The sequence below is a fragment of the Carya illinoinensis genome, chromosome 11 (genome assembly GCF_018687715.1).
Source record: "Carya illinoinensis cultivar Pawnee chromosome 11, C.illinoinensisPawnee_v1, whole genome shotgun sequence".
Lineage (NCBI taxonomy): Eukaryota > Viridiplantae > Streptophyta > Magnoliopsida > Fagales > Juglandaceae > Carya > Carya illinoinensis.
In genome coordinates, this window is record NC_056762.1 from 43795927 (window position 1) to 43821816 (window position 25890).

The 25890-nt window shown below is 35.9% G+C and overlaps 2 protein-coding genes across 7 annotated transcripts; both read right to left on the bottom strand.

The window, feature by feature from the left end:
• Positions 1-1169: 1169 nt before the first annotated feature.
• LOC122280997 (probable long-chain-alcohol O-fatty-acyltransferase 5) lies at positions 1170-2637 on the bottom strand. Its single transcript, XM_043092182.1, has one exon. The coding sequence runs from the start codon at positions 2457-2459 to the stop codon at positions 1395-1397; it is 1065 nt and encodes a 354-aa protein (XP_042948116.1). The 5' UTR covers positions 2460-2637; the 3' UTR covers positions 1170-1394.
• A 3502-nt stretch (positions 2638-6139) lies between these two features.
• On the bottom strand, positions 6140-25279 carry LOC122280996 (protein ENHANCED DOWNY MILDEW 2). 6 transcript variants are annotated; one of them, XM_043092178.1, is made up of 20 exons: positions 25115-25279; positions 23364-23546; positions 21796-22229; positions 21617-21713; positions 20124-20177; positions 19857-19990; positions 18785-18884; positions 18594-18692; positions 17358-17605; positions 17168-17251; positions 16535-17086; positions 16233-16380; positions 16020-16121; positions 14914-15006; positions 12840-12881; positions 10602-10712; positions 8090-8161; positions 7839-7957; positions 7611-7674; positions 6140-7473 (listed from the first exon to the last, which is right to left on the bottom strand). In XM_043092178.1, exons 3-20 carry the CDS (start codon positions 22203-22205, stop codon positions 6268-6270), a joined length of 3735 nt encoding a protein of 1244 aa, XP_042948112.1. In that variant the 5' UTR covers positions 22206-22229; positions 23364-23546; positions 25115-25279; the 3' UTR covers positions 6140-6267. The 6 variants fall into 6 exon arrangements, with proteins under 6 accessions (XP_042948112.1, XP_042948111.1, XP_042948109.1 ...); XM_043092177.1 differs by having other exon boundaries at positions 23372-23585; XM_043092175.1 differs by having other exon boundaries at positions 23364-23585.
• Between the last annotated feature and the right edge of the window lie 611 nt (positions 25280-25890).

Genomic DNA, 25890 nt, shown 5'->3' on the forward strand with positions numbered 1-25890 from the left:
CTTTCTTTTTCTATGGCTTCTTTTCTCTCACCCATAACAGTCCCTGTTACTTTCTCCAAATAGGGTGTAGTTGCTTTTCCTCTATTTTTGAGTTTTTGATGTAATTTTTTTTAATCTTTTTTTTTTTCCGTTCAAGAATCTTTTTTTTTTTTGAGTATGCATGTCACATTTTTTCTCTCACCTTACTCCATTATCGATGGTTAAGAATCTTGTACGTTTTTCATTTCAGACAATTTTTATTTATATTGATGTAGATAATGAGAGGGCTAAGATTACCAATTAAGAGCTGCAGCAAGATTATTGTGCCGTGTCTAGTATCAAGATATTTTTTCTTGTATTCATTCTTAAAAAGGAATTTGTCAAAAAAAAAAAGTGATGGTCTTGTTCTCTTCGTCTAATTCAGTCAAATTTCATTCTAAATTTTTGAGACACATTAAGTGATTGAATTAAACATTTCAAATTAATAAAAACTAAGCTGAGTGAATCAAGTTTTGGTGTTTAATAAAATAAAATAAAAAGTGTAGTTGGTGATTTTCTTTTGAAAAAGAAAATTAAAATTTCTTTGTTAGAGTTTGGAAATTGTTTGCGGCAAGCTTTGCTTCTTGCCATTTTTCTTTAAAAATATACCCACGAATGGAAATGAACAAGAGACCCAACATCAAAGATCTACCCACACGAACTTCGGTCAGACGAGAGACTCACGAAAATCCAGACTCTCTTCTAGATTTCATTCAACTCAAATAATTCTTCTGCAGTTCTTCCAAATGCAGACCCACGAAGAATCGTTTATTTTTTACCTGCCCAAGCATTTAGATTAACTGAGATTCCCTTCCCATTGATAGGTGGATTATATAGATTTCATTCTTACAAATGCTTTTTGTAGGTACCACAAGCAAAACTTGTTAAATAGCCTTTTTTTTTTTTTTTTTGGTATGTCTTGTATTATTGTTTACACATTTGATTGCTATATATCGTTTCTTAAATACTTGCTGAGATTATAATAAGAGTAATATTATATATAGGCGTGAAATATATAAATTTTATTTAATTATTTTAAGAAAGAGTGAGACACATTATTAAAAATTTCATTTTACTTTATTATAAATTTCTTATTTATTATTATTTTTAAATGATTACGTAATACTTTTACATTCAATACTACGTATAGATATTTCTCTTATAATAATTACCTTAAAGTTGAAGACTTGAAAATGTCCTCTCTACACGAAATATATTTTCTTAGGTATGCCCGAGTGAAAGTTCGATCACTCATACGTATTGGCCAAAATGTGTATTACAAAGCCGAATAACAATTGGGGGCAAACGACTGAACTGAATGACAAGAAAAAAAAGGAGAAAAGAATCCAACTGTTGCACCTGCATTCGGGGATTTCCTAAGCCCAATCTATCTTTGCCTTCAAAAAGTTGAGCGCAGAGACACATTCCTGAATAGCCCTAGCATCCACGCCGTTCCTGATCAAGGGAGGAAAAAACAACCAGCCGGCAGTGACGATCACGAACCCAATGGTCAGTGGGCCCGACACCGCCCAATGCAACCGGCATCGCTGGCTCAACAATGTGTTCTTCACCCAAAACTCCAAAACCAGACATGCCCCATGAAGCACGAAAAACATCGTCACCTCCCACGTGGGTGCCACCCGTGTGACGTAGAAGAATAGCAGCTCGTGCATTAAACCGGAGATTAAGAAAGCCGCTGCAACGGCCGGCAGTGGGGCCCACTTTTGTGGACCAAACACGGTCTCCGAGACTGACCGCACTGGTTTGTATACTGTGTGGCGCAGAATATTGCTGACCACGAGGTTCCACCTCCGCCCCCAGAAATCTTGCAGAGATGTGGACAAGTAGGGATCATCGGACGGTAGCTCGAGCTCGATCCCGAGAATGGCACGGACTATAGTATTGCACGAACCCAAAACTATGTCCACGAGAAGACACACTATGCAGCAGTATATGGCTATCACCATCTTTTGGTGCCCATGTTCTTTATAACTAGTGGCTGCAACCATTAAAATGGTAAAGAGGAAGGCTTTGGTTGGCAAATTCTGAGGCAATTTAAGAGGCGACTTAGAAGATTTTGCGAGTTTTTTGTCGTTTTGGTGAGATGGGTGATTCTCATTTTGCTTGATTTTGATGGGGAAACAAGCAATGGAGATGAAGAGGGGGAGGGACTTTGGTGGGTCAGTGGAAAGTGGGCCCAAATCGAAGGAGAAGAGGAGGAGCTTGAAGTTGGCAAGCCAGGCGATGAATAAGGCAGTGATGCCTGTGGGGAGGACAGTGGTGAGAGAGAGAGGGAGGATGGTGAAAAGGCAGAAGATTGGGACAAGGGAGAGGAGCCTGAGTTTGCCTTTGGGGATTCTTGAGGCTACGAAATAGCAGTAAGATAGAGAGGCTATGACTGACAGCCCAACCTCGATCAAACTCTTGATTTCACCCTCCATCTTGGCTTCTGTTTATGCTTAATTTCTTGATTGATGCTACAATATTGCTCACTCCATCCTTAATTTGGGTCTGAAAATGGTTCTCTGCATTTGAGAATCTGAACCACAAAAGGTGGGGGGGCAAAAGAACTTCTAGGTAATGTTTTTGTTTTTTATCGTTGGAAATGTCAACTTTATTCGCCCAGTATTGGATTCTAAAGTTGCCATTTTTGACCCATTATAAGAAAGATTCTTTAGTAAATATTTGATGGTTTGTAAGGGAGGCAACGAGCGTTTGTCCATAACCCATTCATTTTTGTGCAATGTTACTCGAATAGTTGAATTTAATTATTCTAGCGCTCGGTTATGGAGAACATTTTACATTCTCGTGCCATCATTTTTAATTAGACAAACTGGATAAGAAGGAATTTGATGCAATTCGTGGTTTGTGGACATCTATAATAAGGAATCCATGATTTGAAATTTCGAGGAGTATAACTTTGTTTTGTTTATTGTCGGCCCCTCGAGAAAATGGAGTCTAGTGTTTGTGCATAAAGTTTAGAAAGGCCAAAAAGATTGCTACTTTGTTGTGTAACACGCGTTGTGACCACTTCTTCAGAATTCCCATATCACGTACAAAAAGATTGAAAAGAACTCGTAAACCTTGAGCATATAAGGCCATAGGCAATCTTTTCTTTATTTTCTTTTCTATTCTTTTCTTCTTCTTTCTTTTTTATTATTTTTTAAGAGAATATGTTGCCTTTTTCTTTTTCTTTTTGATTGCACATGTGTTCAATAACAAAATACTAACTAATCTTAGGATGCACCAGAACTCAATAAAGAATTCCCTACAAATGCACCTCAAGTAATTTAAAAGAAAACTCGATAAGTTCGATGGCCCGAAGAAATTATTTACAGATTTGGACCTTAGACATGGAGAAAGCATACCATCAACACTAGTATCTTTACCACTTGATTCAATCCCTAGAAGTTAAAAGAATATGTTGCCCAAATAAAATGATAGAAAACAAAGAGACCCTATATTGAATTTTTACTTCATTGACAGGACTTTGTGCGAAGGAGTAAAGTAAATATATATATATATATATATATATAGATTTATAGACACACACATATAAGAGGAGAGAAAATCTTGAGGCCAATCGGGTGTAAGTTTTGTTTTCACACCCGCTAGTGAAAAATAAATGCATATGCGACTTCTAAGGATTACAATAAACATGCATCCAGGTAACGCACTCTCTCTTTTCACTCTTTCCTCTTCTCTCTTTATGCTTCTCCCCTGGTAACCGTTCTTCTCCCCCAGTATTCATGATGGGTGCTTGCAATGTTCTCTGGCTTCAAGGAGAATTTATTACATGAGCTGGGATCTTTGATCTCTGATGAACAACTAATGATGGAATCGAGTTCAACTTTAGCAAGAAGTAATTTGCTGTCGATCATATCAATATTGATGGCAACAGTTTGCTTTTCCTTCCAGTCTTCACCAGTGTTCTAAGAGGTTGTTATATGTTGTTCTACTTCAATGGAACAACATTCCAAAGTAGTTTCTATGAGCTCAGAAAATTTCATTGCAGATAGCCGTTTGTCCTTGAGAAAATTACTGACTTGGTTTGGATAACCTTGGAATATTTCAGTTGATTGGTCATGATCGGCTCGGAGTCCCTGTGGGTAAGGGACCCTTGAAGAAGTCCATGGTGAGGCTTCAAATTTCCTTTCTTTTCGTCATGGCTTGTAATTTGATCCTCCAGTGGCTCAAGATCAAAATCAAAAGAGACCATGCTGTTACTCATTGCTGATTCCACAAATTCATCATCAGATGATCTTCTAATTTTATCTAGTGTCTCTCCATTTGGAAAATTGACCCTTAAAATCGCCGAGGTCTTCATTTTCTCTACCTGAAATGCCAACTCTATTTGCTATGCCTTTTGGTTCTTCAGCATGGGAATTTGCAAGCAATTCCCTTCTTGCTTTTTGTTTGACAGGAGAGAGAACAATATTACTCGCATTACCAACTACAGGATCTCCATTGTGGAGCATTTTGCTTGACGGAATTTCTTTCTTCATTTTTCCATAACATTTGCCTTTATGAAGTTGATTCTCTCGTTTCATGCTCTTCTGGGTCTTCAACAATCTCCGCCTCATAGATACGAAGCATTTCAATGGAGGAGCTATATTATGGTTACGGCCATGAAGGAAGCAATAAGTATATCGTTTTCTTTTTTGAGGCATGAAGGCAAGATCAGTTGGGAGGTTCGTCGATTGGAACTTCAAGGAGTAGGTCATTCGTCGATTCAAATTTCTAGGAGCAGGGACGTTCATCAACTAGAACTTAGGGGTGCAGGGACTTTTTTTTTTTTTTGGCATTGTTGGTCAATTCAGTGCACGGGGGGGGGAGAGGTCGATTCGATGCAAACCGAGTGTAACTCGAAATTTGTTAGGATGCCTACGTGACTCTTCATGATTAGCGGGTGTAAAAACAAAATTGACACCCGACCAGTTGGGAGCGCCTCTTATGAGAGGAACTTCGGGCCGAATGCAGTGAACATCTAAGTTTTACACCCACCAATAGAATACAACCACGTCATGTTTCTTTCTTTGATACGATGGATGCAAATGCAGAAGAATGTCACGCTCACCCCTCTAAAAATTCTGCCAAGTCCCTTGAAACTTTGAAGCTCTCTCTCTCTTCAGCCCATGGTCTCTCTCCAAAGCATATATAAACAGTAAACTCCAAAAACATGCATAAAGAAAAAACCAAAATCTGTCAAACCAAGAAGATATATAGGAAGGAAAAGCTTGCAAATTAGGATTTTCCGGATTTTCCGAAATAAGTTCATCCCTCTCCATACAAACCACACATATATGCCTCCCCAATCTCCATCTCTCTCTCTCTCTCTCTCTCTCTCTTCGAGTTTTTTTTTTTTTTCATACATTCACCTCTTCACAATCTATAACTTTTAACAAAAATCTGTTTACCGAAAAAAAAAAAAGGACGTGAAGAAACAAATGAGGCACTTTCTTTCTACCACCTTCCACTCAAACCCAACAATGAAAATGAAGACAATAAAGACCACAGAGACTCTTCCAACCATGCCCCACGATCACGCTCTGAGACACTGCATTTCTTCGAGTTCTTCGGTGACTTCGATTGAACACATCTTCTTTTGCAAAATACTCATATCCATCGATAAAACTGAGCAATGGAGATCAATTTGGTAAGAGAGCGACGAGTGCCACACAGAGAGAGAGAGAGAGAGAGAGAGAGAGAGAGAGAGAGAAAGGGATGGTAAGAACATAGAGAGAGGGCAACAAGCTTGAGAGAGGAAAAGACTCAGAGTCGACAGACTTGGATAAAGAAAAAGGAATTTTGTAACTTGTACCTCGGTCTACAGCATGTATAATAGACGAATGAATATATCACCCTCCTATTAGTTGGTGTAAAACTCACAGAAGCACCTCATCCGGTTTGAAAATTTTCTCTATATACATTCTCATAATATTTAATCCTTTGGAAAACACAAACTGTTATATTACTAAAATGGACCCTTAGCGGCTAAAATGAGATTATTAACTTGCGTGCATCTCATTTACTGCTTCTTCTTTTTTTTTTTTTTTTTTTGCCAATAGAGATAATTAAACAGAAAGGTGATGGCATACGAATCCCATAAGCGGCTGATAAATTAAAGAACAAAGATTCCCAATCAAACTAAAACCAGCTTCAACTAAAGTGCTACACAGCCTAACTCCTACTAATTCGCCTATGAACATACAAAACCTTGTGACTCAAAAAAGGTATGTATAGCTATAGCTATTCATTTAGCCAACCTACTGAACTCTGGTGTGAATATGGACGGCGAGGACCAGGAGCAAAATCCATTCGGTTGCTTTGATACTCAGGTTGGGATGCTCGACGATTATAAAAGTCGGTCGCATTCATCATAGGGAGCTCCGACGTGAAGGTATTCATTGGTCTTGGGTGGTTCAATTCATCCAGTTGAGGTGCATATCGCTGCATTGCTGACGTATTCATCCTGTAAGAAAAGTCAGCTGCGGAACCTGGGTGCCCATATGTCCATGGCATTGATCTAATATCGCCATATGGACCATCATGGCCTGTAAAATAGTTATTTCCTGGTGGATGAGGGTCATGCAACCCGTAATGGTGACCTTGCAACCTGAAATCTGTGTCCCTCGTGAATCCCTCTTCCACCCTTGTGTCATATGATCTGTAACTAAGACGATCTGAGCTGTCTCTCATGTGCCCAGGACTACCGTCCACTAACCCCCTATCGGTCCCACTCGAGTAGGGCTCATTTCCACTCATGTTGTTCTTTCTGCCCATCTCCTTGGGAATGTTAACCTGGCTCCCACCATAACCTGCTGCAAACTGCATTCTAGAACCAGATGTGCGGGGCTCTAAATGCTGATGCCCATTCTCGCCTATCTCAGCATGCGAAGGCATCTCACGAGCTTTGGAGTGCTGACTTTCGGATAAGAATCTCCTTTCAACTACACTGGACAAAGAATGGTGAAGCTTTCCACTATCTCTTTTTTTCTCTGATGATACCTGACCCATGCGTTTTCTATGCTTTCCTTTATCACGTTTCCTCTTTCTTGTAGATGTCTTATCAGGCTGGTTCTTCCCATGGTCATTCTCAAGGTTCTCTTTATAACCTTTGCTGCTAGGGGATCTTTCTACATGACATTTGCTGACAACTGCCCCACCTCTAAATTTTTCTGAATCACTTTGCAAGGAAAGATCATCCATCAGCACGGAAGTATCACCATAACGATCATGACCATCAGCTGGGTGATCATGAATTCTATTCTCAAGAGGGTTCTTTTCCATATCTGATCCTTCTTTTTGCTTGGAGATGTGGCCATGTTTTTCAGCTATGCTTTTGTGTTTAGCAGTCCAGTGGCTATGACTCCAAAGGGACAGTGGAGGTGTGATCGAATTCCACTGATCCATTTGTTTGTCATTCTCACCAACCGATCCAGGCAGATAAAATGACTAAAGACAGAGATACCAGTAAAAAGCACCATTAACCATGCAATTTAGAAAATATAATATAGATTCAATCACAGCAGAAATATCCAAAAACAATCTTCTTTTTTATAGGTGAAATATCCAAAAAGTTCTATCGTTACCTTTCCTGATAAAGACTGATTATCCTCCCAAATAAGATCATAAGGTCTTTTCTTTTCATCTAACCTGGTGAAAGGCAACGAATGTGAGAAAGCAGTTGATGAGGTAATTTCCTTTTACCTAACCTGGCTAAATGAACCAAATATAGAGGAGGTGGTGTCAATGTGTTATGTGTGGGGTGGGTGGGTTTGTGTGTGTGTGTGTGAGAGAGAGAGAGAGAGAGCAAGTACTTTTGTGTTTCTGGAGGAACAATAAGAATAAGGAGCTTTGGGTTAAACTCAAGAGCCTTATCAATAAACTTGTTTGCCAAACTTGCTCTTACTCCAAAAGGAGGATTTAGACCCATAATCTGCTCAAGAAGCAAGAAAAATGAACCATTTTCCACATGCCTACAAACTTTCATTATGATTTTTTAGATAGGAACAAGTTATGCCTACAAACTTTCATTAGGATCTTTTAGATACAAGTTATCATTACTTACCAATCGTGATCCTGCAGGTAACTCTTTTGGTTGGACAGTCATCCAATCCCTCTTCTCAAAATTGAAATCATTCTGAAAAAGTTTCATAACACAACCAAATAACAAAAATAAGCACATGTTGGTGGTACACAAGCACACGTTTGTATTGGGGGTGGGTTGTACTTTTTTTTTTGGGGTGGGGGGGAGTGACAAACATACTTGCAAAGGCAGAGCAAACATCAAGCAAACAGTAGTGATCAGAATAAAGAACCAAGAGTAATGCCAGCTGCCTCTTTACTTAGAATTCATACACAGGAATCACAGAATGGTAGACCATAGAATTAAGTATTACATTTCTACAAGTGACTGTCAAATTTACTTAAGTCTTTCATTCTCCCATAAATCATACAGTTCTTCTACGGACAGTCGTGTGAGGGAGTCTGGATGCAGTCGGCTGATGATGTGGTTGCCACGTCAGAATTATTAAAAAAAAAAAAACATGAAACAAAAGAAACTAAAGGGAACTCACACAGATCCTCCGTCCAAACTCGAAGCCTTTGTCCAGAGCATTTTTTCCCAAAATTTGTCAGAAGATTTTTGTGACAGTTGCAGATCTACTGTTTGAGGAAGAAACGAGTTTCTCATTTTAGATTTCGGATGGGTATGTTCAAACTGACATTTGATATCTAACTGTATTTTATCTCACGTCACTGGTTTCCCTGGCATTCAAGCTCTCATTTGTTTCCTTTAGATGGCATTCATGGTAATGGGTTTCTTTGGTTCTTGGAAAACTGTAAATGCAATTGTCTCCAACCTTCATTTTTTTTCCTTCAAATGGGATTTCCATGGCAGTGCCTTTTTTTGGTTTTTGGAAAGGAAAACTCTAAATGAAAAAGAAAATGACTTTCTTCTGCCTAAACAAAGTTTCGTTCGTGAAGTTGGCTACCCATTTCTAATTTATCAGTTATTTGAGGTCATATGCATAGGATAGCGTTCTGGCATATTAATGATGAAATTACCATTACGAAAGGAAGGAAGCTTATTTTTGTTTCATTGTTTCCTTCTCCACCCTTTCACAGCCAAACAAGGATTTCAAAAAGCCTGAAAAGTTTAGTTCAACAACAAAGTCATACTTGGAGCTGGTTCCTACTACTAAGAAGGGCTTTTTCTTCAGTTTCAGCATCCCAAATTAAATGAAACGAAGCGTTTCATTAAACATCCACGTCAAACGACTGTCCAACGCCTGCACGAACCGACTGCATTTAGAGTTTTTCTAAATCATATAGACTAACCCATAATTTTTTAGCCAATATGGCTGAAGAGCCAAATACTAGAGCCTAGAAGTCCCCACTTCAAAATTTTCAGTTGGCACAATACAAGGGGGAAAAGTGACTGATTATATCTTTAATGCTTTTGGTACCTATCCTGTAACGTTTCAATGGAAGACCCAAACCACATAACCTATAATCCAAAAAAACTAATCAATTATACAATTGGAGCCCCATTGGAATCTTATAAAGAGCAAGAACTTCTCAGTCTCAAGCAATGTTGGGTCTTATACACCACCTACCCTTATCCTTATCATATGGGGTATCGCAATCTCCCCTCCTTAAATTCCCAACGTCCTCGTCAGGCCTATTTATCATAGGTGGCACATCTCAAGTCCCACATCTCTTTTGGAGTATAGACCATGTGGTTTAGGCTTTCCATTGGAGCCTCACGCCCAACAGCCCATCAGTGTGCCCAACAGGCAGCCCCAACACCCAGCCCATTGAAACCTTATAAAGAGCAAGAACTTTTCCTTCCCAAACAATGTAGGATCCCATACACCACCTACCCTTATCCTTATCATATGGGATATCACATATCCATATGTCAAATTCTTTAGTCAGTGTTTTTTTATAAGTATTGTTTTTTAGTCAGTATTAGGAAGCCATTTCCCTTTTCTTTTCTTTTTTATAAGTCACGGGTTAATTAGACGGAGATTGAGTTAGCCCTATCCATAGTACTAATTTCCAACTCTTGGGGAAAATGTTAACTGAACATTCTATAATGTTCTATTAATCAAGAATAGAGCTGATTGTATTATGCACTCAACAATGCATCCTTTGATATGCACCCATACTTACCGTTTTGAGATGATGTTCACCGATGAAGAAAAGAAAACAAGAGAGTTCCAAAAGATAAAACCAAACATGTGAGCGCAAACATTTACAAATATAGCTAGTACAATTATTCTAAAGTTCTATTTTTATATGAAATATAGAGGGATGGATACTTTGCACCCCCAAACTATCATGGGTTTTGCACTTTTGCACACCAAATTACCAAAACTAACATATTGCACCCCAAAACTACCAAAGCCAACACTTTGCACCCTTCTGTAAGCCTGATGGTCAACAACGCCACCAAATTTTCAGCCATCTTAACGACTAAAATTGAATTGTGTTAAACTATAAAGCCCTGTTTACAAGTCATCAAAAAGGCCCACTCTAGTTCAGAACCGATCAGTATAAGAAATCGTGAAGATTACCTTTGGTTGGAAGATATCATAGTTTTTGTATGAGCAAATCTTCCCCGTCTCTTCTAGCTTTTTCTTCATTAGGATGCTAAAATCATTAGCTCCACAACAGAAATCCACTATCTGCTCACGGGAGCAAATCATAATTGATCAGTATAACAATGCTTGCAATGACACATGACAACTAATCTAAAAAAGAACCCTTTAAAGAGTTGCTATAAACCTATAACTCCATATAGAGAGGAAATATACAAGTTCTCCTGTCAGAGAGACGATGTTGCTAACAAGGAAGTACCAATATATCAAAAGACATTCCAAACATAGACAAAAGGCAAAAAGTTTAAAAATTGGAGATCAATACAACGTACAATACTGTATAAATCAAAAGAAGGAAAACACAAGCAAAGAGAATAAAAGCCCTGTTATTTGACCAGTCACTTCAATTTCAAAAGAGAGATTTATGTGCCTCTGAATTTCAACCCACCTACCACCATCGTCACTTTGTAGCAACCAAGATAAATGCATCAACACAATAACCATAAATTTTCTTGGATTATAGATAGACCAAAAATCTTTCCTGGACAAGGTTCATCGTTTAGAATTGTCAATCAAGGTTGAGCTCTCCATATTCACACAATATGATTACCAGCCAAATTATGAATAAAAACTTCTTATTACTTATAAAAAAAAATGATTACCAGCCAAATTAATCTGACATGTATGCAACCCCTTTACAATAACCAGACCATCTGATAGAAATAGTAAGGTTTAATCTTACTTTCTCTCGGTTCATGACATAGCAAATTACAACACCATCATTTGTGTATGTCATAGAAGTTTCCAAGCAGTGTATTTGTGTACTTCCCCATTCCCACATAAACCATGTCTGGGGAAAATCTATTTCCTAGTTTCTAATGGGAGAAGGCCATATCAAGTTTTTGTTAATTAATGAGTGGTTTTTGTCAAAGGTAATTCTTAGAAGCCAAAAGGTACTAGGAAACTCATGAACTCATTTTCTACATCAGAAATAAATATGTTTCAATTTCATTATAAAGAATAAAATCCAGTCTTGGAGTAGTTTTCAAAAAATCAAGGTCAAGCTTCACATCCAACAAGACTTTTTTTTTATAAGAAAGAAAGACACTTTTATTCATCGAATGAAATAGGCAAAGCCCATGTACACAAAAAGTATACAAAAGAAACACCTAATTACATTCTAGAAGCAGAAAACGAAAACAAAATTTCAAAAGCAGACCCTCCATTAGGTACAATAGCGGAAAACCATTGAAGTAAAGAGAACACAAAAAATTTCCCAATTTTCTCTACAGTACACTCCTCATTATTAAAGCACCGCTCGTTCCTTTCCCACCAAATACACCACAAGGCACAAGGGAACCATCTTCCATGCAGCACCCACTTGAGAACAACTATGAATCCCATTCCAACATGCAAGTAACTCCACTACTTTCATAGGCATTACCCAGGCCATCCCAACTCTACAAAAATCACCATCCCATAAAGCTTTTGCCACCTCACATTGTAAAAGTAAATGATCCACAGATTCACCATGTTTCTTACACAAGAAGCACCACTCCATAATAACCAAGCCATGCTTCCTCAGATTATTGATTGTCAAGATGTTCCCAAGCGATGCTATCCAAATAAAAAAAGCAACTTTGGACAGCACATGAGACCTCCAACAAGACCTTAAATCTTGATAACAAGATTGATTCCTCTTTTAATCATGTTCTCATCAAAACTAACCAAGTTGCAATCCTTTAGCTAAGTTGACCAGTAGAGTAGACCAAAGTAGAAAAAAAAATTCATAATATTTAGGAAAAATTCTTTAAAGAAAAAAAAAAGTGTTAAATGTGAATAACATCACAACTACCCAAACTATTTCAACCATCTAACTCAGTGAAAAATATATTCAAACCATCAAGCAAAATAAATAACTAAAAATTAATGTATATTGTGAATATTCAAAGGAAGTTAAGATGCAAAGTTCAAAAAAAAAATTTTTTTATAAGTAAAAATATTATATTATCAAAAAGAGTAACCGAGTATACTAAACGTATACAAGAAAACACCTAACCCATATTAGAGAGCCCCTAGCCCATATTGGGGTAGGAGAGGTGTGTTCCTTTCCATTCTGGGCTTAGTGTATTTTGGGTTGCAAAGTTCAAATATTTTTTACCCATCAAAAATATTCAATGGAAGTTAAAATACACTAAGCACACAAATTCTCACCATGTCGTTGTTTTGTACATACCAATGGAGCTTATCAACAATCTGCACATTAAAAGATCATGCTTTAGCCACTCCAAGCCCCAAGCCATTATGAAGTAATTCTACACACTCAACATATATATAGAAGTGGCAAAACATGCAAATATAATTGTTGAATCCAAAGTTTTAACTTTCATGTAATTATATATCTACACAAGGATTTTGATGATAACAAATAAATTCAAAAAATAAATGAGTCTCAAGCTCAAATTGTCTACACAATGGAGTCAAGCACATTAAGGAACCAAGTATGAGCAAAAAGGGAACAAATTCACATTAAAACTCATAGAATAATGTTGTAAATCTCTTAAAAAGTCAACATTAGGATTAAGACTCAAAATTAATATTTTATCATAAAGTAGTAAAATACATTTTTCACATGTGCATGAATATTTTAAAAATTTTGAAATATGATTGATTGTCATCTTTCACATGTGCATGACATGATTAAAGGTTTAAATTTTGAAAATATTAAAGATGATTGATTGTCATCTTTCATACGTGCATGCTTTATTTATTTTCAAAAGTGATTGATACTTTTTTTTACTTATGCAAAAAGTAGATTTTGTTTAAAAATTTTGAAAATATTAAAAATGATTGATTGTCATTTTTCACATGTGCATGCTTTATTTGAATATTTTCAAAAGTAATTGATGCTCTTTTTGACTTATGCAAAAGGCAAATTTTGTTTAAAAAATTTGAAAAGTAAAGTATACCCCTTCTGTCATATGCAAAAAGTAAAAACATTAGGTTTGAAATTTTTGAAAAGTAAATGATATTTTCTTTGACAAATGAAAAGGAAGAAATTATTTAAACTTTTTGAAAAGTGAATAATGTTGTCTTTGACATAAATCTTTTTAAATGTGAATATGAAATCTCATATGCCTATAAATAGATCATTTGAGAGCTTCACATTCACAACACCAAGAGTATACAACATTCATTCAAAACTTTCATTCTCTCTTCTCTAAGCATTAAGCCTTAAATCTTGTTTATTTTGAGAGAGATATAATTTGCGCTGTATTGTTCTTATTTCACTAATTGAATAGTATTTTCTGATAATCTACTCACTATCAGCTCTTATATCAGTAAAAATGTGTGTATAACCCTTGTGCGTGTAGAAAGTGTTCTACACAAGAAATAGTTAAATCACCACGTGTAAAGTGATTGCAAGTGTAGAGGGTGTTCTACACGGATCATTTGTAGCGGTGTTGTTCAAATGTATAATAGGTTTCTATCTCCACTTGAAGGAAGTTGAATGGTGAATTTGGAGATCCTCAAGGGATAATTTGAGGTGAGGACGTAGGCAGTAGAGCCGAACCTCGTTAATATACTGAGTTGGCTTCTCTCTTACCCTTACTCTTTATATTTATTTCTGCTTCGTATTTTGTTTATATTTTATATTGTGTATTTGATTTATAATTGTTAATTTTTTAAATATAACCCAATTCACCCCCCTCTTGTGTTAGTCATCTAGGCAACAATAATTAAATTGATCGCAAAGTACAGTTCTTGACATAATTTAAAATCAAGGAAAAAAATCATTTTCATATGCGGGGAAGCAATGTGACATTTTTTGGACATGAATTCCAACAACAGGCAAAAATATAAACACTTAATATACATGCTATCACTGCCTTGGAATAATTATCATCCTTTTCTCTTGCTCCCCATAATGTTTATCTATTTCCTTGGTTTCTCAAACTAGCCTCTACCCAACTCAAACCAAAAGCACAAAAGTCATTACACATTAGCTCACCGTTCTTTTATCATCCCAAATTTCAAAGCCACTAAATGACCACACAGCAAACAGTAGTAAATTTATGCATCGGAGAACTACGTATCAACAAACAGACCAAATTACAGTATGGGATATAGATATGCATTCAAGTAAGAAAAAGTCTTTTTATTTATATAGCAATATGAAGGGTATTACAAGGCAGAACAAAAATGGCATAACAAACAAAAATAATAGAAGAGAAACAGAGTATGAAAAGCTATTGGAATAACATTGACGCAAACACAAGGAAATCACCTCTTCAATTTTCTCCATTTTTGTAAAATGGCGACCATAGGATGTGTAACGATTACCATTAAGAAAAGGTGCAAGATATACTTGAAGCATGTTCTGCAAATGAAAGAATCAATGAAGCCAATGAATTGACAACTTTATTCTGACGTTGACCATAAGTGTCAATATACTGTATCCAACAAATATATATATATATATATATATTTCATAAGTTAATGTATCCAAAAAATATACCTAACATTAGAGAGCAAACGCCAGGGGAAAAAAAAGTACTAGTGAATATGGATGAAAGAACTTGCAGTGTAAATGCGCAAGAGCAAAGGAGGCACCAGAAACATGATTTTGCCTTATCAAACCAACTTATTCGCCATAAAAAGGGAAGCTAATAATATAAAATTACATACAGCTAGTAAATCTTTTCCATTCTTGAGAATTGCACAATTTTACATAAATTATTGGAACAACAATAACATTTAGAACACTTTAACTGATCTAAAATCATTTTTTTTTATTGGTAAAGTAAGATTCTATTGATAAGCAAATAGGCAAAACCCACCTACACAGGAAGTATACATGGATAAGTTGATAACACCTATTTACAAGTTACTAACTGTTCTAAAACTTTTTTTCTTCTTTGGTAAGTAAGAAATTTATTAAATCACGTAATTAGGCATAGTCCAAGTGCACAAGAAGTATAATCTTAACTGTACACAAGAAGTATACTCTTAACTGTTCTAAAATCTTAAGCTGATGGAAAGAAGTAAACCCATATACTGCCAAAATATTCTGGTTTACAGCCACAAAATGTACCAAAATCCAAAACTTCTATGTTTCTATTTAATTTAAAGAAGAAAAATGAACACATTAAGCATGAGCAACTTCGCATCATCAGTACCACTTCTCATGATTCTTTCAATGGATATCCATCCAGATTCAATTGAAAATATTCAGGCCCAAATCTCAACAAGTTTATGGATGCAAGCAGTGAGCATAAATAAACACAGAATATCAAAAGGAAAGGTACGTCCTCCATCACTGGCTTGAGACAACCAAAAGATAGAACCTCATAAAATGACTGATTCTAGGACAAAAATGTATAGGTAACCCACCTTCCACCTGAATATCTGTCTCAAAATGTCAGGTTCGCAGACAGCTTCTGCATCCTCAAGACTGCAGCCTTCCTCTAGTTTCCCAAAAGCGGTTCGAATTGCCTGTGTACAAAAGAGTAACTACAAAACCTCAACTCTCATTCATTTTTCTGAAAATATAAAATAAATACGTATAACACCCATTTCAGCAATAACACCTAAAATGTTATGTACCTCAACTGACCCCTCCAACTTCCCTATGGTAATGATCTTCTCCACGTTATTTTTTGATGAGTAAGAATGACTAGAGGGTACTTTGTGCTTTTCTTTGATCTCTTCTAAAGTTATTGATGATGCAGCATCTCTCATCAATGTCAATAACCTGCATTAAGAGAAATATATCTGGGAATAAGACATAATCAACATATAATTAAGACTTCAAATACATGGCCAGCAACCATGGCAGCTCCCTTCAAATATTATATAGTTAAAATAAAGGATTTAAGTATTCCAAACTATAAATTAAATAGTTTCACCTCCTCTCTGTATTAGCATCTAATGAAGACGGCGCACTCTTCAGCTTTTTTTTGTGCGGCTTAACTGCTACAGATTTATTAATGTTACCATCTAGTGCATCCTGCTTTGTGGGCTTAAGTTGCCCAGACCTCTTCATTAAGTCAAATAACCTATCACCAAGAGAATATTTGTTCTCGTCAGTGGCGGAGGACCTATCCAACCCCGTCAAGACCAAATTCGCATTTTCCTTCGGAAGCTTCCTTGCCGAATCATTTACTTTCCCCTTCCTTGATATATCTGATATAGATACTACTTTCTTAGAATTTTTTGCATTCCCCAGCTTCGCAAGTGATGATGACTTCTGATTCTGTTTAGCCACTTGCAAAGCAGTTTCTCTGCAGGAGTCATCTAAGGCAAGCTTTTCCGTCTTTGACAAATCTTTATCTTTGTATCCAGAGGATTTTTTCTTTTCTTTCACGGGTACCTTCCTTTTTTCAGTTATAGTCATAACACCAGGGAATTTTATGTGGTCTCTAACTGGAGTTCGAAGTTCATTATCAATCTCATGTTTTCTGCTCAATTAGACAAAAACAATTAGCAAGTAGTACCAACAAACTGAAGGGAAAAAAGTGCAACCAATTTCAACCACTTACAAGCAATATATCAGAATACGGTTTGGTAATAGATCTTCCCAAGCCCTGGTAACGATGCCTTTACCCTCTCCAAAAGAAATCTTCCTGATACAGGCAATTCAAGCATAAAGCGTCTAGACTGTACTTCCAAAGAGGCATGCTCTCATAACTGGGTATTGACAAAAAAAAAAGATACAACAATAAGTAGTACCTTGGCAAGCATTTCCTGTGGTATGACTTAGGACAACGCCTACATACAGCAAACTGCAATTGGTGATCCTTCTTATTCTCTCCTCGTTTACAAACATAGCACTTATGGATTGGGCATGTAAAAGACCCCCCAGCAGCAATCTTTTTCTCAAGCTCTTCTGCAGCAACTTTATTCTCCTGATGGAGCAGTTTTGCCACACAATGTGGATGATAAAAATAGCCGCATGTTGCACTAACGCACTTAAAGACCTAAAAACGCAATTGGTATAGACATTTAGAGCCATTGACATACAAATTGAAGTGAGTAATGGCCAAGAAATTTGGAACAACATTCATTGCAATCTATCAAAATGGGCATTGGACTGCAATTAAGAAATCTGAATACTAAACAAAGTCATTGATATCCATGTAGAGTGAAGGAAGAGGGGGGGGGGGGGGGGGGAGAACGGAGATTCACAATAGCTGCCCTGAATGATCTGTCTATCAAAACAAGATAACCAAGCATGAAATTTGCAACAACTTTCCATCACGAGCAATTACATCAAACATAATCAAATCTCTGCTGAATATCTAACTGAGCAAGCTAAAAGAAGCTAAAGCATGAAAGATCAAGTTTTCTTACATGGAAATTAGAAGTACACCAAACAAAAAACAGATGAAACAAATAAAGATCAATGCTTCCTGAATGGGATTTCAGGATGACAGAAACTACAGGAGAAGCAAAAGAGAGGGATGGGAGAAAAGGGGAGGAGAGCACTTATTACGAAAGAAATCAATTTACTAGGCAAAACTAATTTCAAACTAAGAATTAAATAAAAAAGGGAAATTCAAAAGCTGGAGGAAAAAGTGTTTAAAGTGCTTTGAGTGTGAGAGAAGAGAACAGTTTATTAAACTGGAATATACAACTCAGTCTGCAAGGTTCCAAGTGAGAAAATACATAAATTAAATGAGGAAAACAGATGCACGCATTTTTCTTGGTAAAATCAGATCTATACAGCAATATATAGATTATATATATTTAACAAATTAGAAACAGAAAAATCAAGGTGCATTATAAAAGGTTATTTAGATGAAGAAAAGCAAGTTCATAAGGAGAAAGATATAAGTAAAGATGAGTAAGGCCCAATTAGAAATAACTGCTTTTATGTGTGTGTGTGAAAAGGGGGGGGGGGGGGGGGGGGGGGGCAATAAACAGAAAAATAAACGTTTGTTCAATTTCTTAGAGCTAAAACCATACCTCAGCACCCGAAAACTTATCAGAAGAGCCCAACTTCCCACAAGCAAAGCACTGATGCTGTTTATACTTGCAATTCTTACAGACGAATATTGGCAACTCCTATGAACTTAAAAAATAAATAAATAAACGGTGATACTAAAAAGGTACAAACGAGGTAGATATTTCAAAGTAGATATGAACCAGCACCATACATCTACTTCTTTTTTCGAAGAAAAACCCAAAGACACACAATTAGATTCTGCACCAGCCTCTTTAGTTGCATGAAATGACCTGATGCACCTTCCCTCACAACTGCATAAGAACAAAAATGAAATCATACCGTGAACTCACACATGAATTTAAACAAAAGATGCAGAATCCACAAAACAGCAGACCATGAATTAGGACCTTCTGGAGGTCCTCAAAAGTATGCATAAAAAGTATGTGCATGATCAATATTTTTTTTTATAGGTAATAAGAGATTTTATTCCAAGTAAATAGACATAGCCTAAGTACACAGGAAGCATACAAGAGAATACACCCAAGTGCATCATCAATATTTAATTTTTTACAATATTCTAAATAATTGTACAAAATTGTAGATGCATGCAAAAATATATTAGGCTTAGTCATTAGTTTTCTCCTTGCTGGATATTTCTTGAGTTATGCCTCAGTCAGTGAGCCAGATTTTTGCACGTTCGAGAAGCGGCTTCAAATCACATCAAAGTAACATTTTTGGGAACAAAATGTTATACCTATATATGGAGTATTTGTAGGGAGATAAGATTTTTAATGGAACTGAAATCTCATTGATTAAATTGAAATCATTCTGAAAACACTTTTCCATTGGATAAGTGTAATCACAGGGATTTGTTTTTTCCGCCTAGGATTCCTCAGTTCTTAGTAAGTTTAGATCCTAGTTTTCCCCCTTTCAACTAGCATAAATCTTGTATGTTTCCCATGTACTAGCCCTACACCATTATGTTTTCTCAAAAGAATCTTATCGGTTATAAAAATAAATAACAACCAAAAAAAGAAATCTAGGCAAAACCCAAGTAGATGGGATATATACAAGAGCAGACACCTAGTTAGGAAGAAGCTAGATGACGTACAAAAGAATTTTTTTTTTTAATAATTAATAAGAAATTTTATTATCAAGAATAGGCACAGTCTAAGTACACAGGATGTATACAAATGAACAAATGAATTGCAAGCTGTAAAAAAATATTGTACCAAATAAAATAAAATAAAAATTGTGCCAAGTAACCAACAAAAAGTGCTTACCTTAAAATATTGCCACCATTGTCACAAAATGCACAAACATGATCATATACGCCCGTAACTTTATTGGACTCGTCTTCTTCTTCTTCATTCAAGTCATAAACTATAAATCCAGACATTGCTGTTTTTTTACAATCCTGGAACACCAATAAGTTCACTGTTCACAGACTTAAAAAAACAATTTAGAAAAACATATAAGAGAAAAAAGAAGGGCAGTTACAGAGGATAATTGGAGAGAAAAAAATTGTGCTGACAAGCAAAAGTAATAACCTCATCAGATAGTTTCCTCTTCCCAGGCTTCTCCTTGAGAAATGTGTATAAAAACTGTTCAAATCATAAAATTCATCATAATACAAAAATAGAATGATTCCTTGATTCTAGCAAATTAAAAAACCTAGAATATATACTTTTAAACATAAAACCTAAGGTTTAAGTGAAGATCATATATTCTCAAATGAAGCAAAAAAATGATATTTAAATATAAGAGATAATATCTAACACAATAACCAAGTAACAAGCAATCAAAGAAATAAGTAAAACTAGAGCACATTAAAAAGTATTAGTGAAATCCACAGAATAATTTTTCAGCATCTAGAGCCTCACTCGCACCAAATCCATCCATATGTACTTCTGCTTCAGTACTTCCTCTATGTTCACTGAGCCATAACCAGAAAGTTCGAAAGAAAATGAATAGATCCTCCAACAAGATTTCCACAAAGCCCACACCGACATGTTTTATGCATAAGAATTATCACAGTATTAAAACCACAGTACAATGGCTGAAAACCACAGTATTAAAGTGCGCATAAAAAAATTCTGAAGCTCCTCCATTGTGCGTTCCCTATCTTCAAAGCATCTCTCATTCCTCTCCGACCATGTACATCACATGATACACAACGGGATCATCTTCCACACTGCCGCCACTTGAGGACAACCTTGAAGCTCCTTCCAACAGGCCAATAATTCCACCACCCGTGGAGGCATTACCCAAGCAATATCCATTCTTCTAACGATCTCATTCCATAGCCAACTCGTGACCTCACAATGCAATAGTAAGTGATTTACAAATTCTCCCTTTTTTTACACAGATAGCACCAATCCATCACTATGATTCCCCTCTTTCTCAAATTGTCCGTAGTCAAGATCTCCCCAAGAGCAACAATCCATACGAAAAAAGCTACCTTAGTAGGCACCCATGATCTCCAAATCCTCTTCCATGGAAATGAAACATGGCCATGGGTTGACAAAATCTCTTTCATAATTTTTTAATCTAATCATTACAACTTACCCAAAATTCCATATAAAACACAAAAAATAATTCAACTTATTCAAATCCCAAAATAAAAATTATATTCTAACAATATTTTAACTTTCCAATATTTTTATTCAACTTTTTTCTCTCTCCTTTCATAAAACCCAATAAAAATCTTAACTCAAACTATTTTACTACTATTCACAAACCATCTCACTAATATTCACAGATTCATCTCATCTCATCTAACTATCCAAACGAGGCCTTAATGATTTATCAATTTATATATTGCAAATAATCTTGGATAGTATCTCATACACCACATTGCAAAGACTTGGGCAAAAAACTGGATCACCATGTACGGGCTCTCCTTCTTCAGTATCAGGGTCATATTAGTATGGGTCATCTTGAGAAGAATTAACAACTAACATAATTCTAAAAAAAAGTTAACATGCACTGTCCGAGTTATAATTAACAATCCAGGAGAAATAAGCTATAGGAAGTTACAAACCTTGGACTTTGCTAAGGTGTCATCCCTATTAACAGCTTCACTGATGAGAGGTATGTGGTCCACCAGATCATTCTGAGAAGGTCTGACCTCATACAAGCTTCAATTTAAATAACTGTCAAATTTTGAACAAAGAATACAAACAGAAAGAAAGTTAAAAAGGTTCAGAAGATGGGAAATACCTGAAGACTTTAGACAAGTGATCCCACAAAGATTTTCCAGAAGCTTCAGGATTTTTCTTTAAGAAATGAAGGCACCGCACTGTTACCATAATTGTCCTAATTATATCCTCAAAGCTTTTTCTTGGCTTCTGAAGCTTGATCCAATTATTTTCCTTAGAGAGCACCAATATCTCAGGATTCATATTGGAAAGATCGAACCTCCATGCAACCACATGCTTATATATTTTTCGAAGCCCATTGTCAGTCACTCCATGCAGGAATATCTGTTCTTTGACGCAATCTTGAATGTCCCCCTCTCTCCATTGAATTGGCAAAACAGAAAAGGAAATTGGCTCATCCTCGTCGTCTTCAAAATAGTAATTTGACACGCATCGTGGCAGGACATCAGCCTCATCATCAGATGACGCCATTGCCCTTCTTTGAGTCACCTGCACCTGAATAAGACATTCAAAACATAACTACCATAAAGAAAGCATAAAGAAAGCATTGAGAAAACAATACAAACTATAGAGCATGTTAAGGGAATCCATAAAAGACAGGTTCCTTTATATGGCTTCCATGCGCTTCTTTTTATCCTCCTCTTTTTGAGCCTTAGACTTTCATATTTCTAAATTAAAAGTTTAAGGACAAGCTTGAGGAGTGAGATGAGATGATAATTTCGTGAATAATAGTGAGATAGTTTCTGTTAATGTTTTATGGGATTTTGAAAAATGGGAGAGAAAATGTTGAATAAAAAATATTATAAAGTTAGAATATTGTTAAAATATAGTTTTTTAATATTATTTTTGTTTGGGGATTTGAAAAGGTTAAATTATTTTTTATTTTTTGTTTAAAAGTTTGGAAAAGTTGTAATGATTAGTTTGAAAATATTTGTGCTTGAGTGATGTTAGGGAAGGAGATGGGATGAGAATTTTGGATGAAATATTTTTCCAAAGAAGCCCTAAGCCTACCAACACAGCCAAAGGATGACGGAAAGTCAAGATGACATATTCTTAGAAAAAGTTAAAAAGTGCCTAAACCAATAAATGTAAATCCAGCGCACGAATTCTCATGAAATGCTCTGGGTTTAGGGGTGTCAAATCGTGTTAACGGGTCGTGTTCGTGTCTTATCAAAGCATGTATATTATACTATCTAGGTCAACCCTAACACTACTCATTAACGTAATGAGTCGTGTCGTGTCAACCCGTTTTAACCCATTAGCAAATATTACGAAATGAGTTAACACAACACAATACTACATATTTCAAACTATTTATATAAATGGGTTGAATAGGTCCAAAATTAACTAGTTTGATTTGATTAAATTTAGCATAATTTTATATAAGTGTTAAAATTACAATATCTATAAAAATTATAAAACTAACTAAAGTCTAAAATTACAATTCAAATAATAAAAATATCGAAATTAAAATTCTAATAATTTTACTTTGAGTAACGATTTGGGACGGTCGGGCTGGTGAAGAGGGATTAACAGCCGCCAATCAGATTTTGACACGTTACATTTTTCACACTAAGCAAAATGAAATGCATCACACTAAATTATTGTTCTCCATGGCAACATTCGTACCCCCACACCTCACGTTCGACTCCCTGTGTGCTGGATCACCTCTTCTCTGCCGCCGTCGCCCATCTCCACTATCGACCAACTCCGTCCCCCATTTTATTTGCCGTCGTTTGCTGGTCTTGATGGTATGTTTTTTTATCTCTTCAAACTTGCTCCTTCTGGATCACCCCTCACGTTCGTTTGCTCCTGTTGTGATGTCGCCATTACAGTGTCTAAAAGCTTGCTCTGTATTTTTGAAAGCAATTTGACAAATAATTTTTTGAATGATAATGTATCATAAAATCTGAAGATAAAGTTTGGGGTGATTGAGTAAAAATAGAAGGTGTTTGCATAAAACTTCTCAGTTCTCACTTGTAATCAAACAAAACTTCTAGGAGCTTCTTTAATAACCCACCGATGGTTAAGGGAAAACCAAGACAACCAATTGTCAGGATTGGATACAGAAAACAAAAATATAAATAAAAGAGAGGAAAAAACACCTGGGCGCACACACATTTTGTTTTATTTGAAAGAATCTATTTTTTGTCTTTGTCTCAACAGACCATACTTTCAGAATTTGAAAGAATTAGTTTTTGGGTAATAGACTTTCAGTATACTTTCAGATTTGGGTTTTAGCTTTCCCCCCACTCTGTTTAAGATAAGACCGAGACATGAGTCATACTCCACTTTCAGTTGTGCTTTGCAATTTCAACTTTTTCAAAAGGACTTTAGAAATCTGTAGGAAAAATAAGAGAATGAATTAGCAGCCTCGTGCGACGACGGAGAGAGGATGCAAAGTGGGCCGTGTGGCTCGTGAGACGACGGAGAGAGGAAGCGATTTGGGTGGCAGGGAGGGGGAGTGGCTGATTTCGCAAATCTGGGTTCTGGGGGAGAGGGAGAGAATGAGAGGGGATGGATCCTTTGTGTGCATGTGGTGAAGGCATAGGATATGAATGGTGAGGAGGCTATGTGTAAGTTAACTGTTGGTGGGCTGTTTATTAAAGATTAACAGATGGACCGTTTTGAAGATTTTCTCTTTTACTTTTAGGTATAAAGGTATAATTGTAACTTTAACTTTCTTAACGTGTCATAACAGGCCAGAACGGTTTGACCCATTATTAACCCGTTAAGCAATAGTGTCTTAACGGGTCAATCCGTTTTGACTTAAACCCGTTAAAACTAAACTCTAACCCGCTATTATCGTGTCGTGGTCATGTTAGATTAACGAGTCGTGTAACATATTGCCACCCTTGGTTGTTGCTAAAAGAAGTACAAAAGTCAAATTCTGGATGTAAAGTTCCACACTATGACACTACTAGCCGGCATATAAACGAAAAAGCTTGTCCAGACCTTCTTCAGTTTCTTCTTTAAAAAAATATATATTAAATTTTACTTCATCCTTTCTCCCTAACCAAGCAGATTTTTCGTCGTTTATTCATCTGTTGGTGGAAACTCATAAATGCAATGTTACATCTTCTATGCTTGCTGAGACAACTGTTGAGAGGGAAAAGCAACAATATCTGTGCATATCGTCTTTTAAAGTGACGTTGAATATGTAAGGCAAAGCAAAGAAAAAAAATGGCCAAACTAAAGCAACCAATCAAAAGCAGTTGAAACACTAAATGAGAAAACAAAACATCTTCCTCGAATGATCCAAAAAATCCAATATCTATGTATGCTTTATCGAAAACCAAACAACAGCCTAGGGTTACCGTTAATGAAAAATGCTCAAATTATGACTCCAAAACTCAACGAATATATACAATAATGCTTACCCAATCAGAGCCACTGCGAAACCCTAAGTTTGAGCATTTGGTCAAGTACCGATCGAAAAGTAGGGTTTTTTAACTTTTCTAGTAATCGAAAGTAGTTTTTGAATTTTTGAAATAGGGGTTAGGGGCCTAGGGCTTTATATTGCCGCAAATTCTAAAGTTCTGTTGTGTTTGGGAACGCTGGACTGTCACGCAGGTGATTATACTTTCTCTTGAAGCGGGAAAGCTTTATTAATTGGAAATCTATTCTCAATCAAGACCGTCCGTTGGAAATCTATTTTTTTAATAGACAACATCGTGTCTTTGATTCTTTATTCATATTCGAATAAATTTTTTTGAAGTTATTTACACCAATTAATTTTGACCTAAATTTAAACGGTTTATTACAAAGTAATTACGGGTTGAATTTCATTTTCTTAAAAACAGGGATTGAATTTCATCTTAAATTAAATCGAATTTATTGTGAGATAAAGTGCATAATTTTAACAATAATTATATAATAGTATGATAACCTATGACTAAAAAGTCTATTTAGATTCAGAGAGTGTTTCATTTCATTTCAACATTATAATTTTTTCAAATCCTCACACAAAATATAATAAATAATTTAATTTTTTCAAATTCTTAAATAATAATAATATTAAAAAATAATATTTTAACAAAATTTTATTCAACTTTTATCTAAAATCATCTTATCTTTGAATCCAAATAGAGCAATGCTACACAACCTCCCAATCTCCACACACCACTTTTTTTTTTTTAATTTTAATATTTTTTTG

What these genes read in the sequence shown, in the direction of transcription:
- LOC122280997 (XM_043092182.1), bottom strand. Translation starts at nt 2,459, where the DNA reads ATGGAGGGTGAAATCAAGAGTTTGATCGAGGTTGGGCTGTCAGTCATA.
- LOC122280996 (XM_043092176.1), bottom strand. Translation starts at nt 22,205, where the DNA reads ATGGCGTCATCTGATGATGAGGCTGATGTCCTGCCACGATGCGTGTCA. An exon ending in CACAGGAAATGCTTGCCAAG is followed by an intron (nt 17,252 to 17,357) that starts GTACTACTTATT and finishes TGCCTGTATCAG; the next exon opens with GAAGATTTCTTTTGGAGAGG. An exon ending in GATGCTAATACAGAGAGGAG is followed by an intron (nt 16,381 to 16,534) that starts GTGAAACTATTT and finishes CTCTTAATGCAG; the next exon opens with GTTATTGACATTGATGAGAG.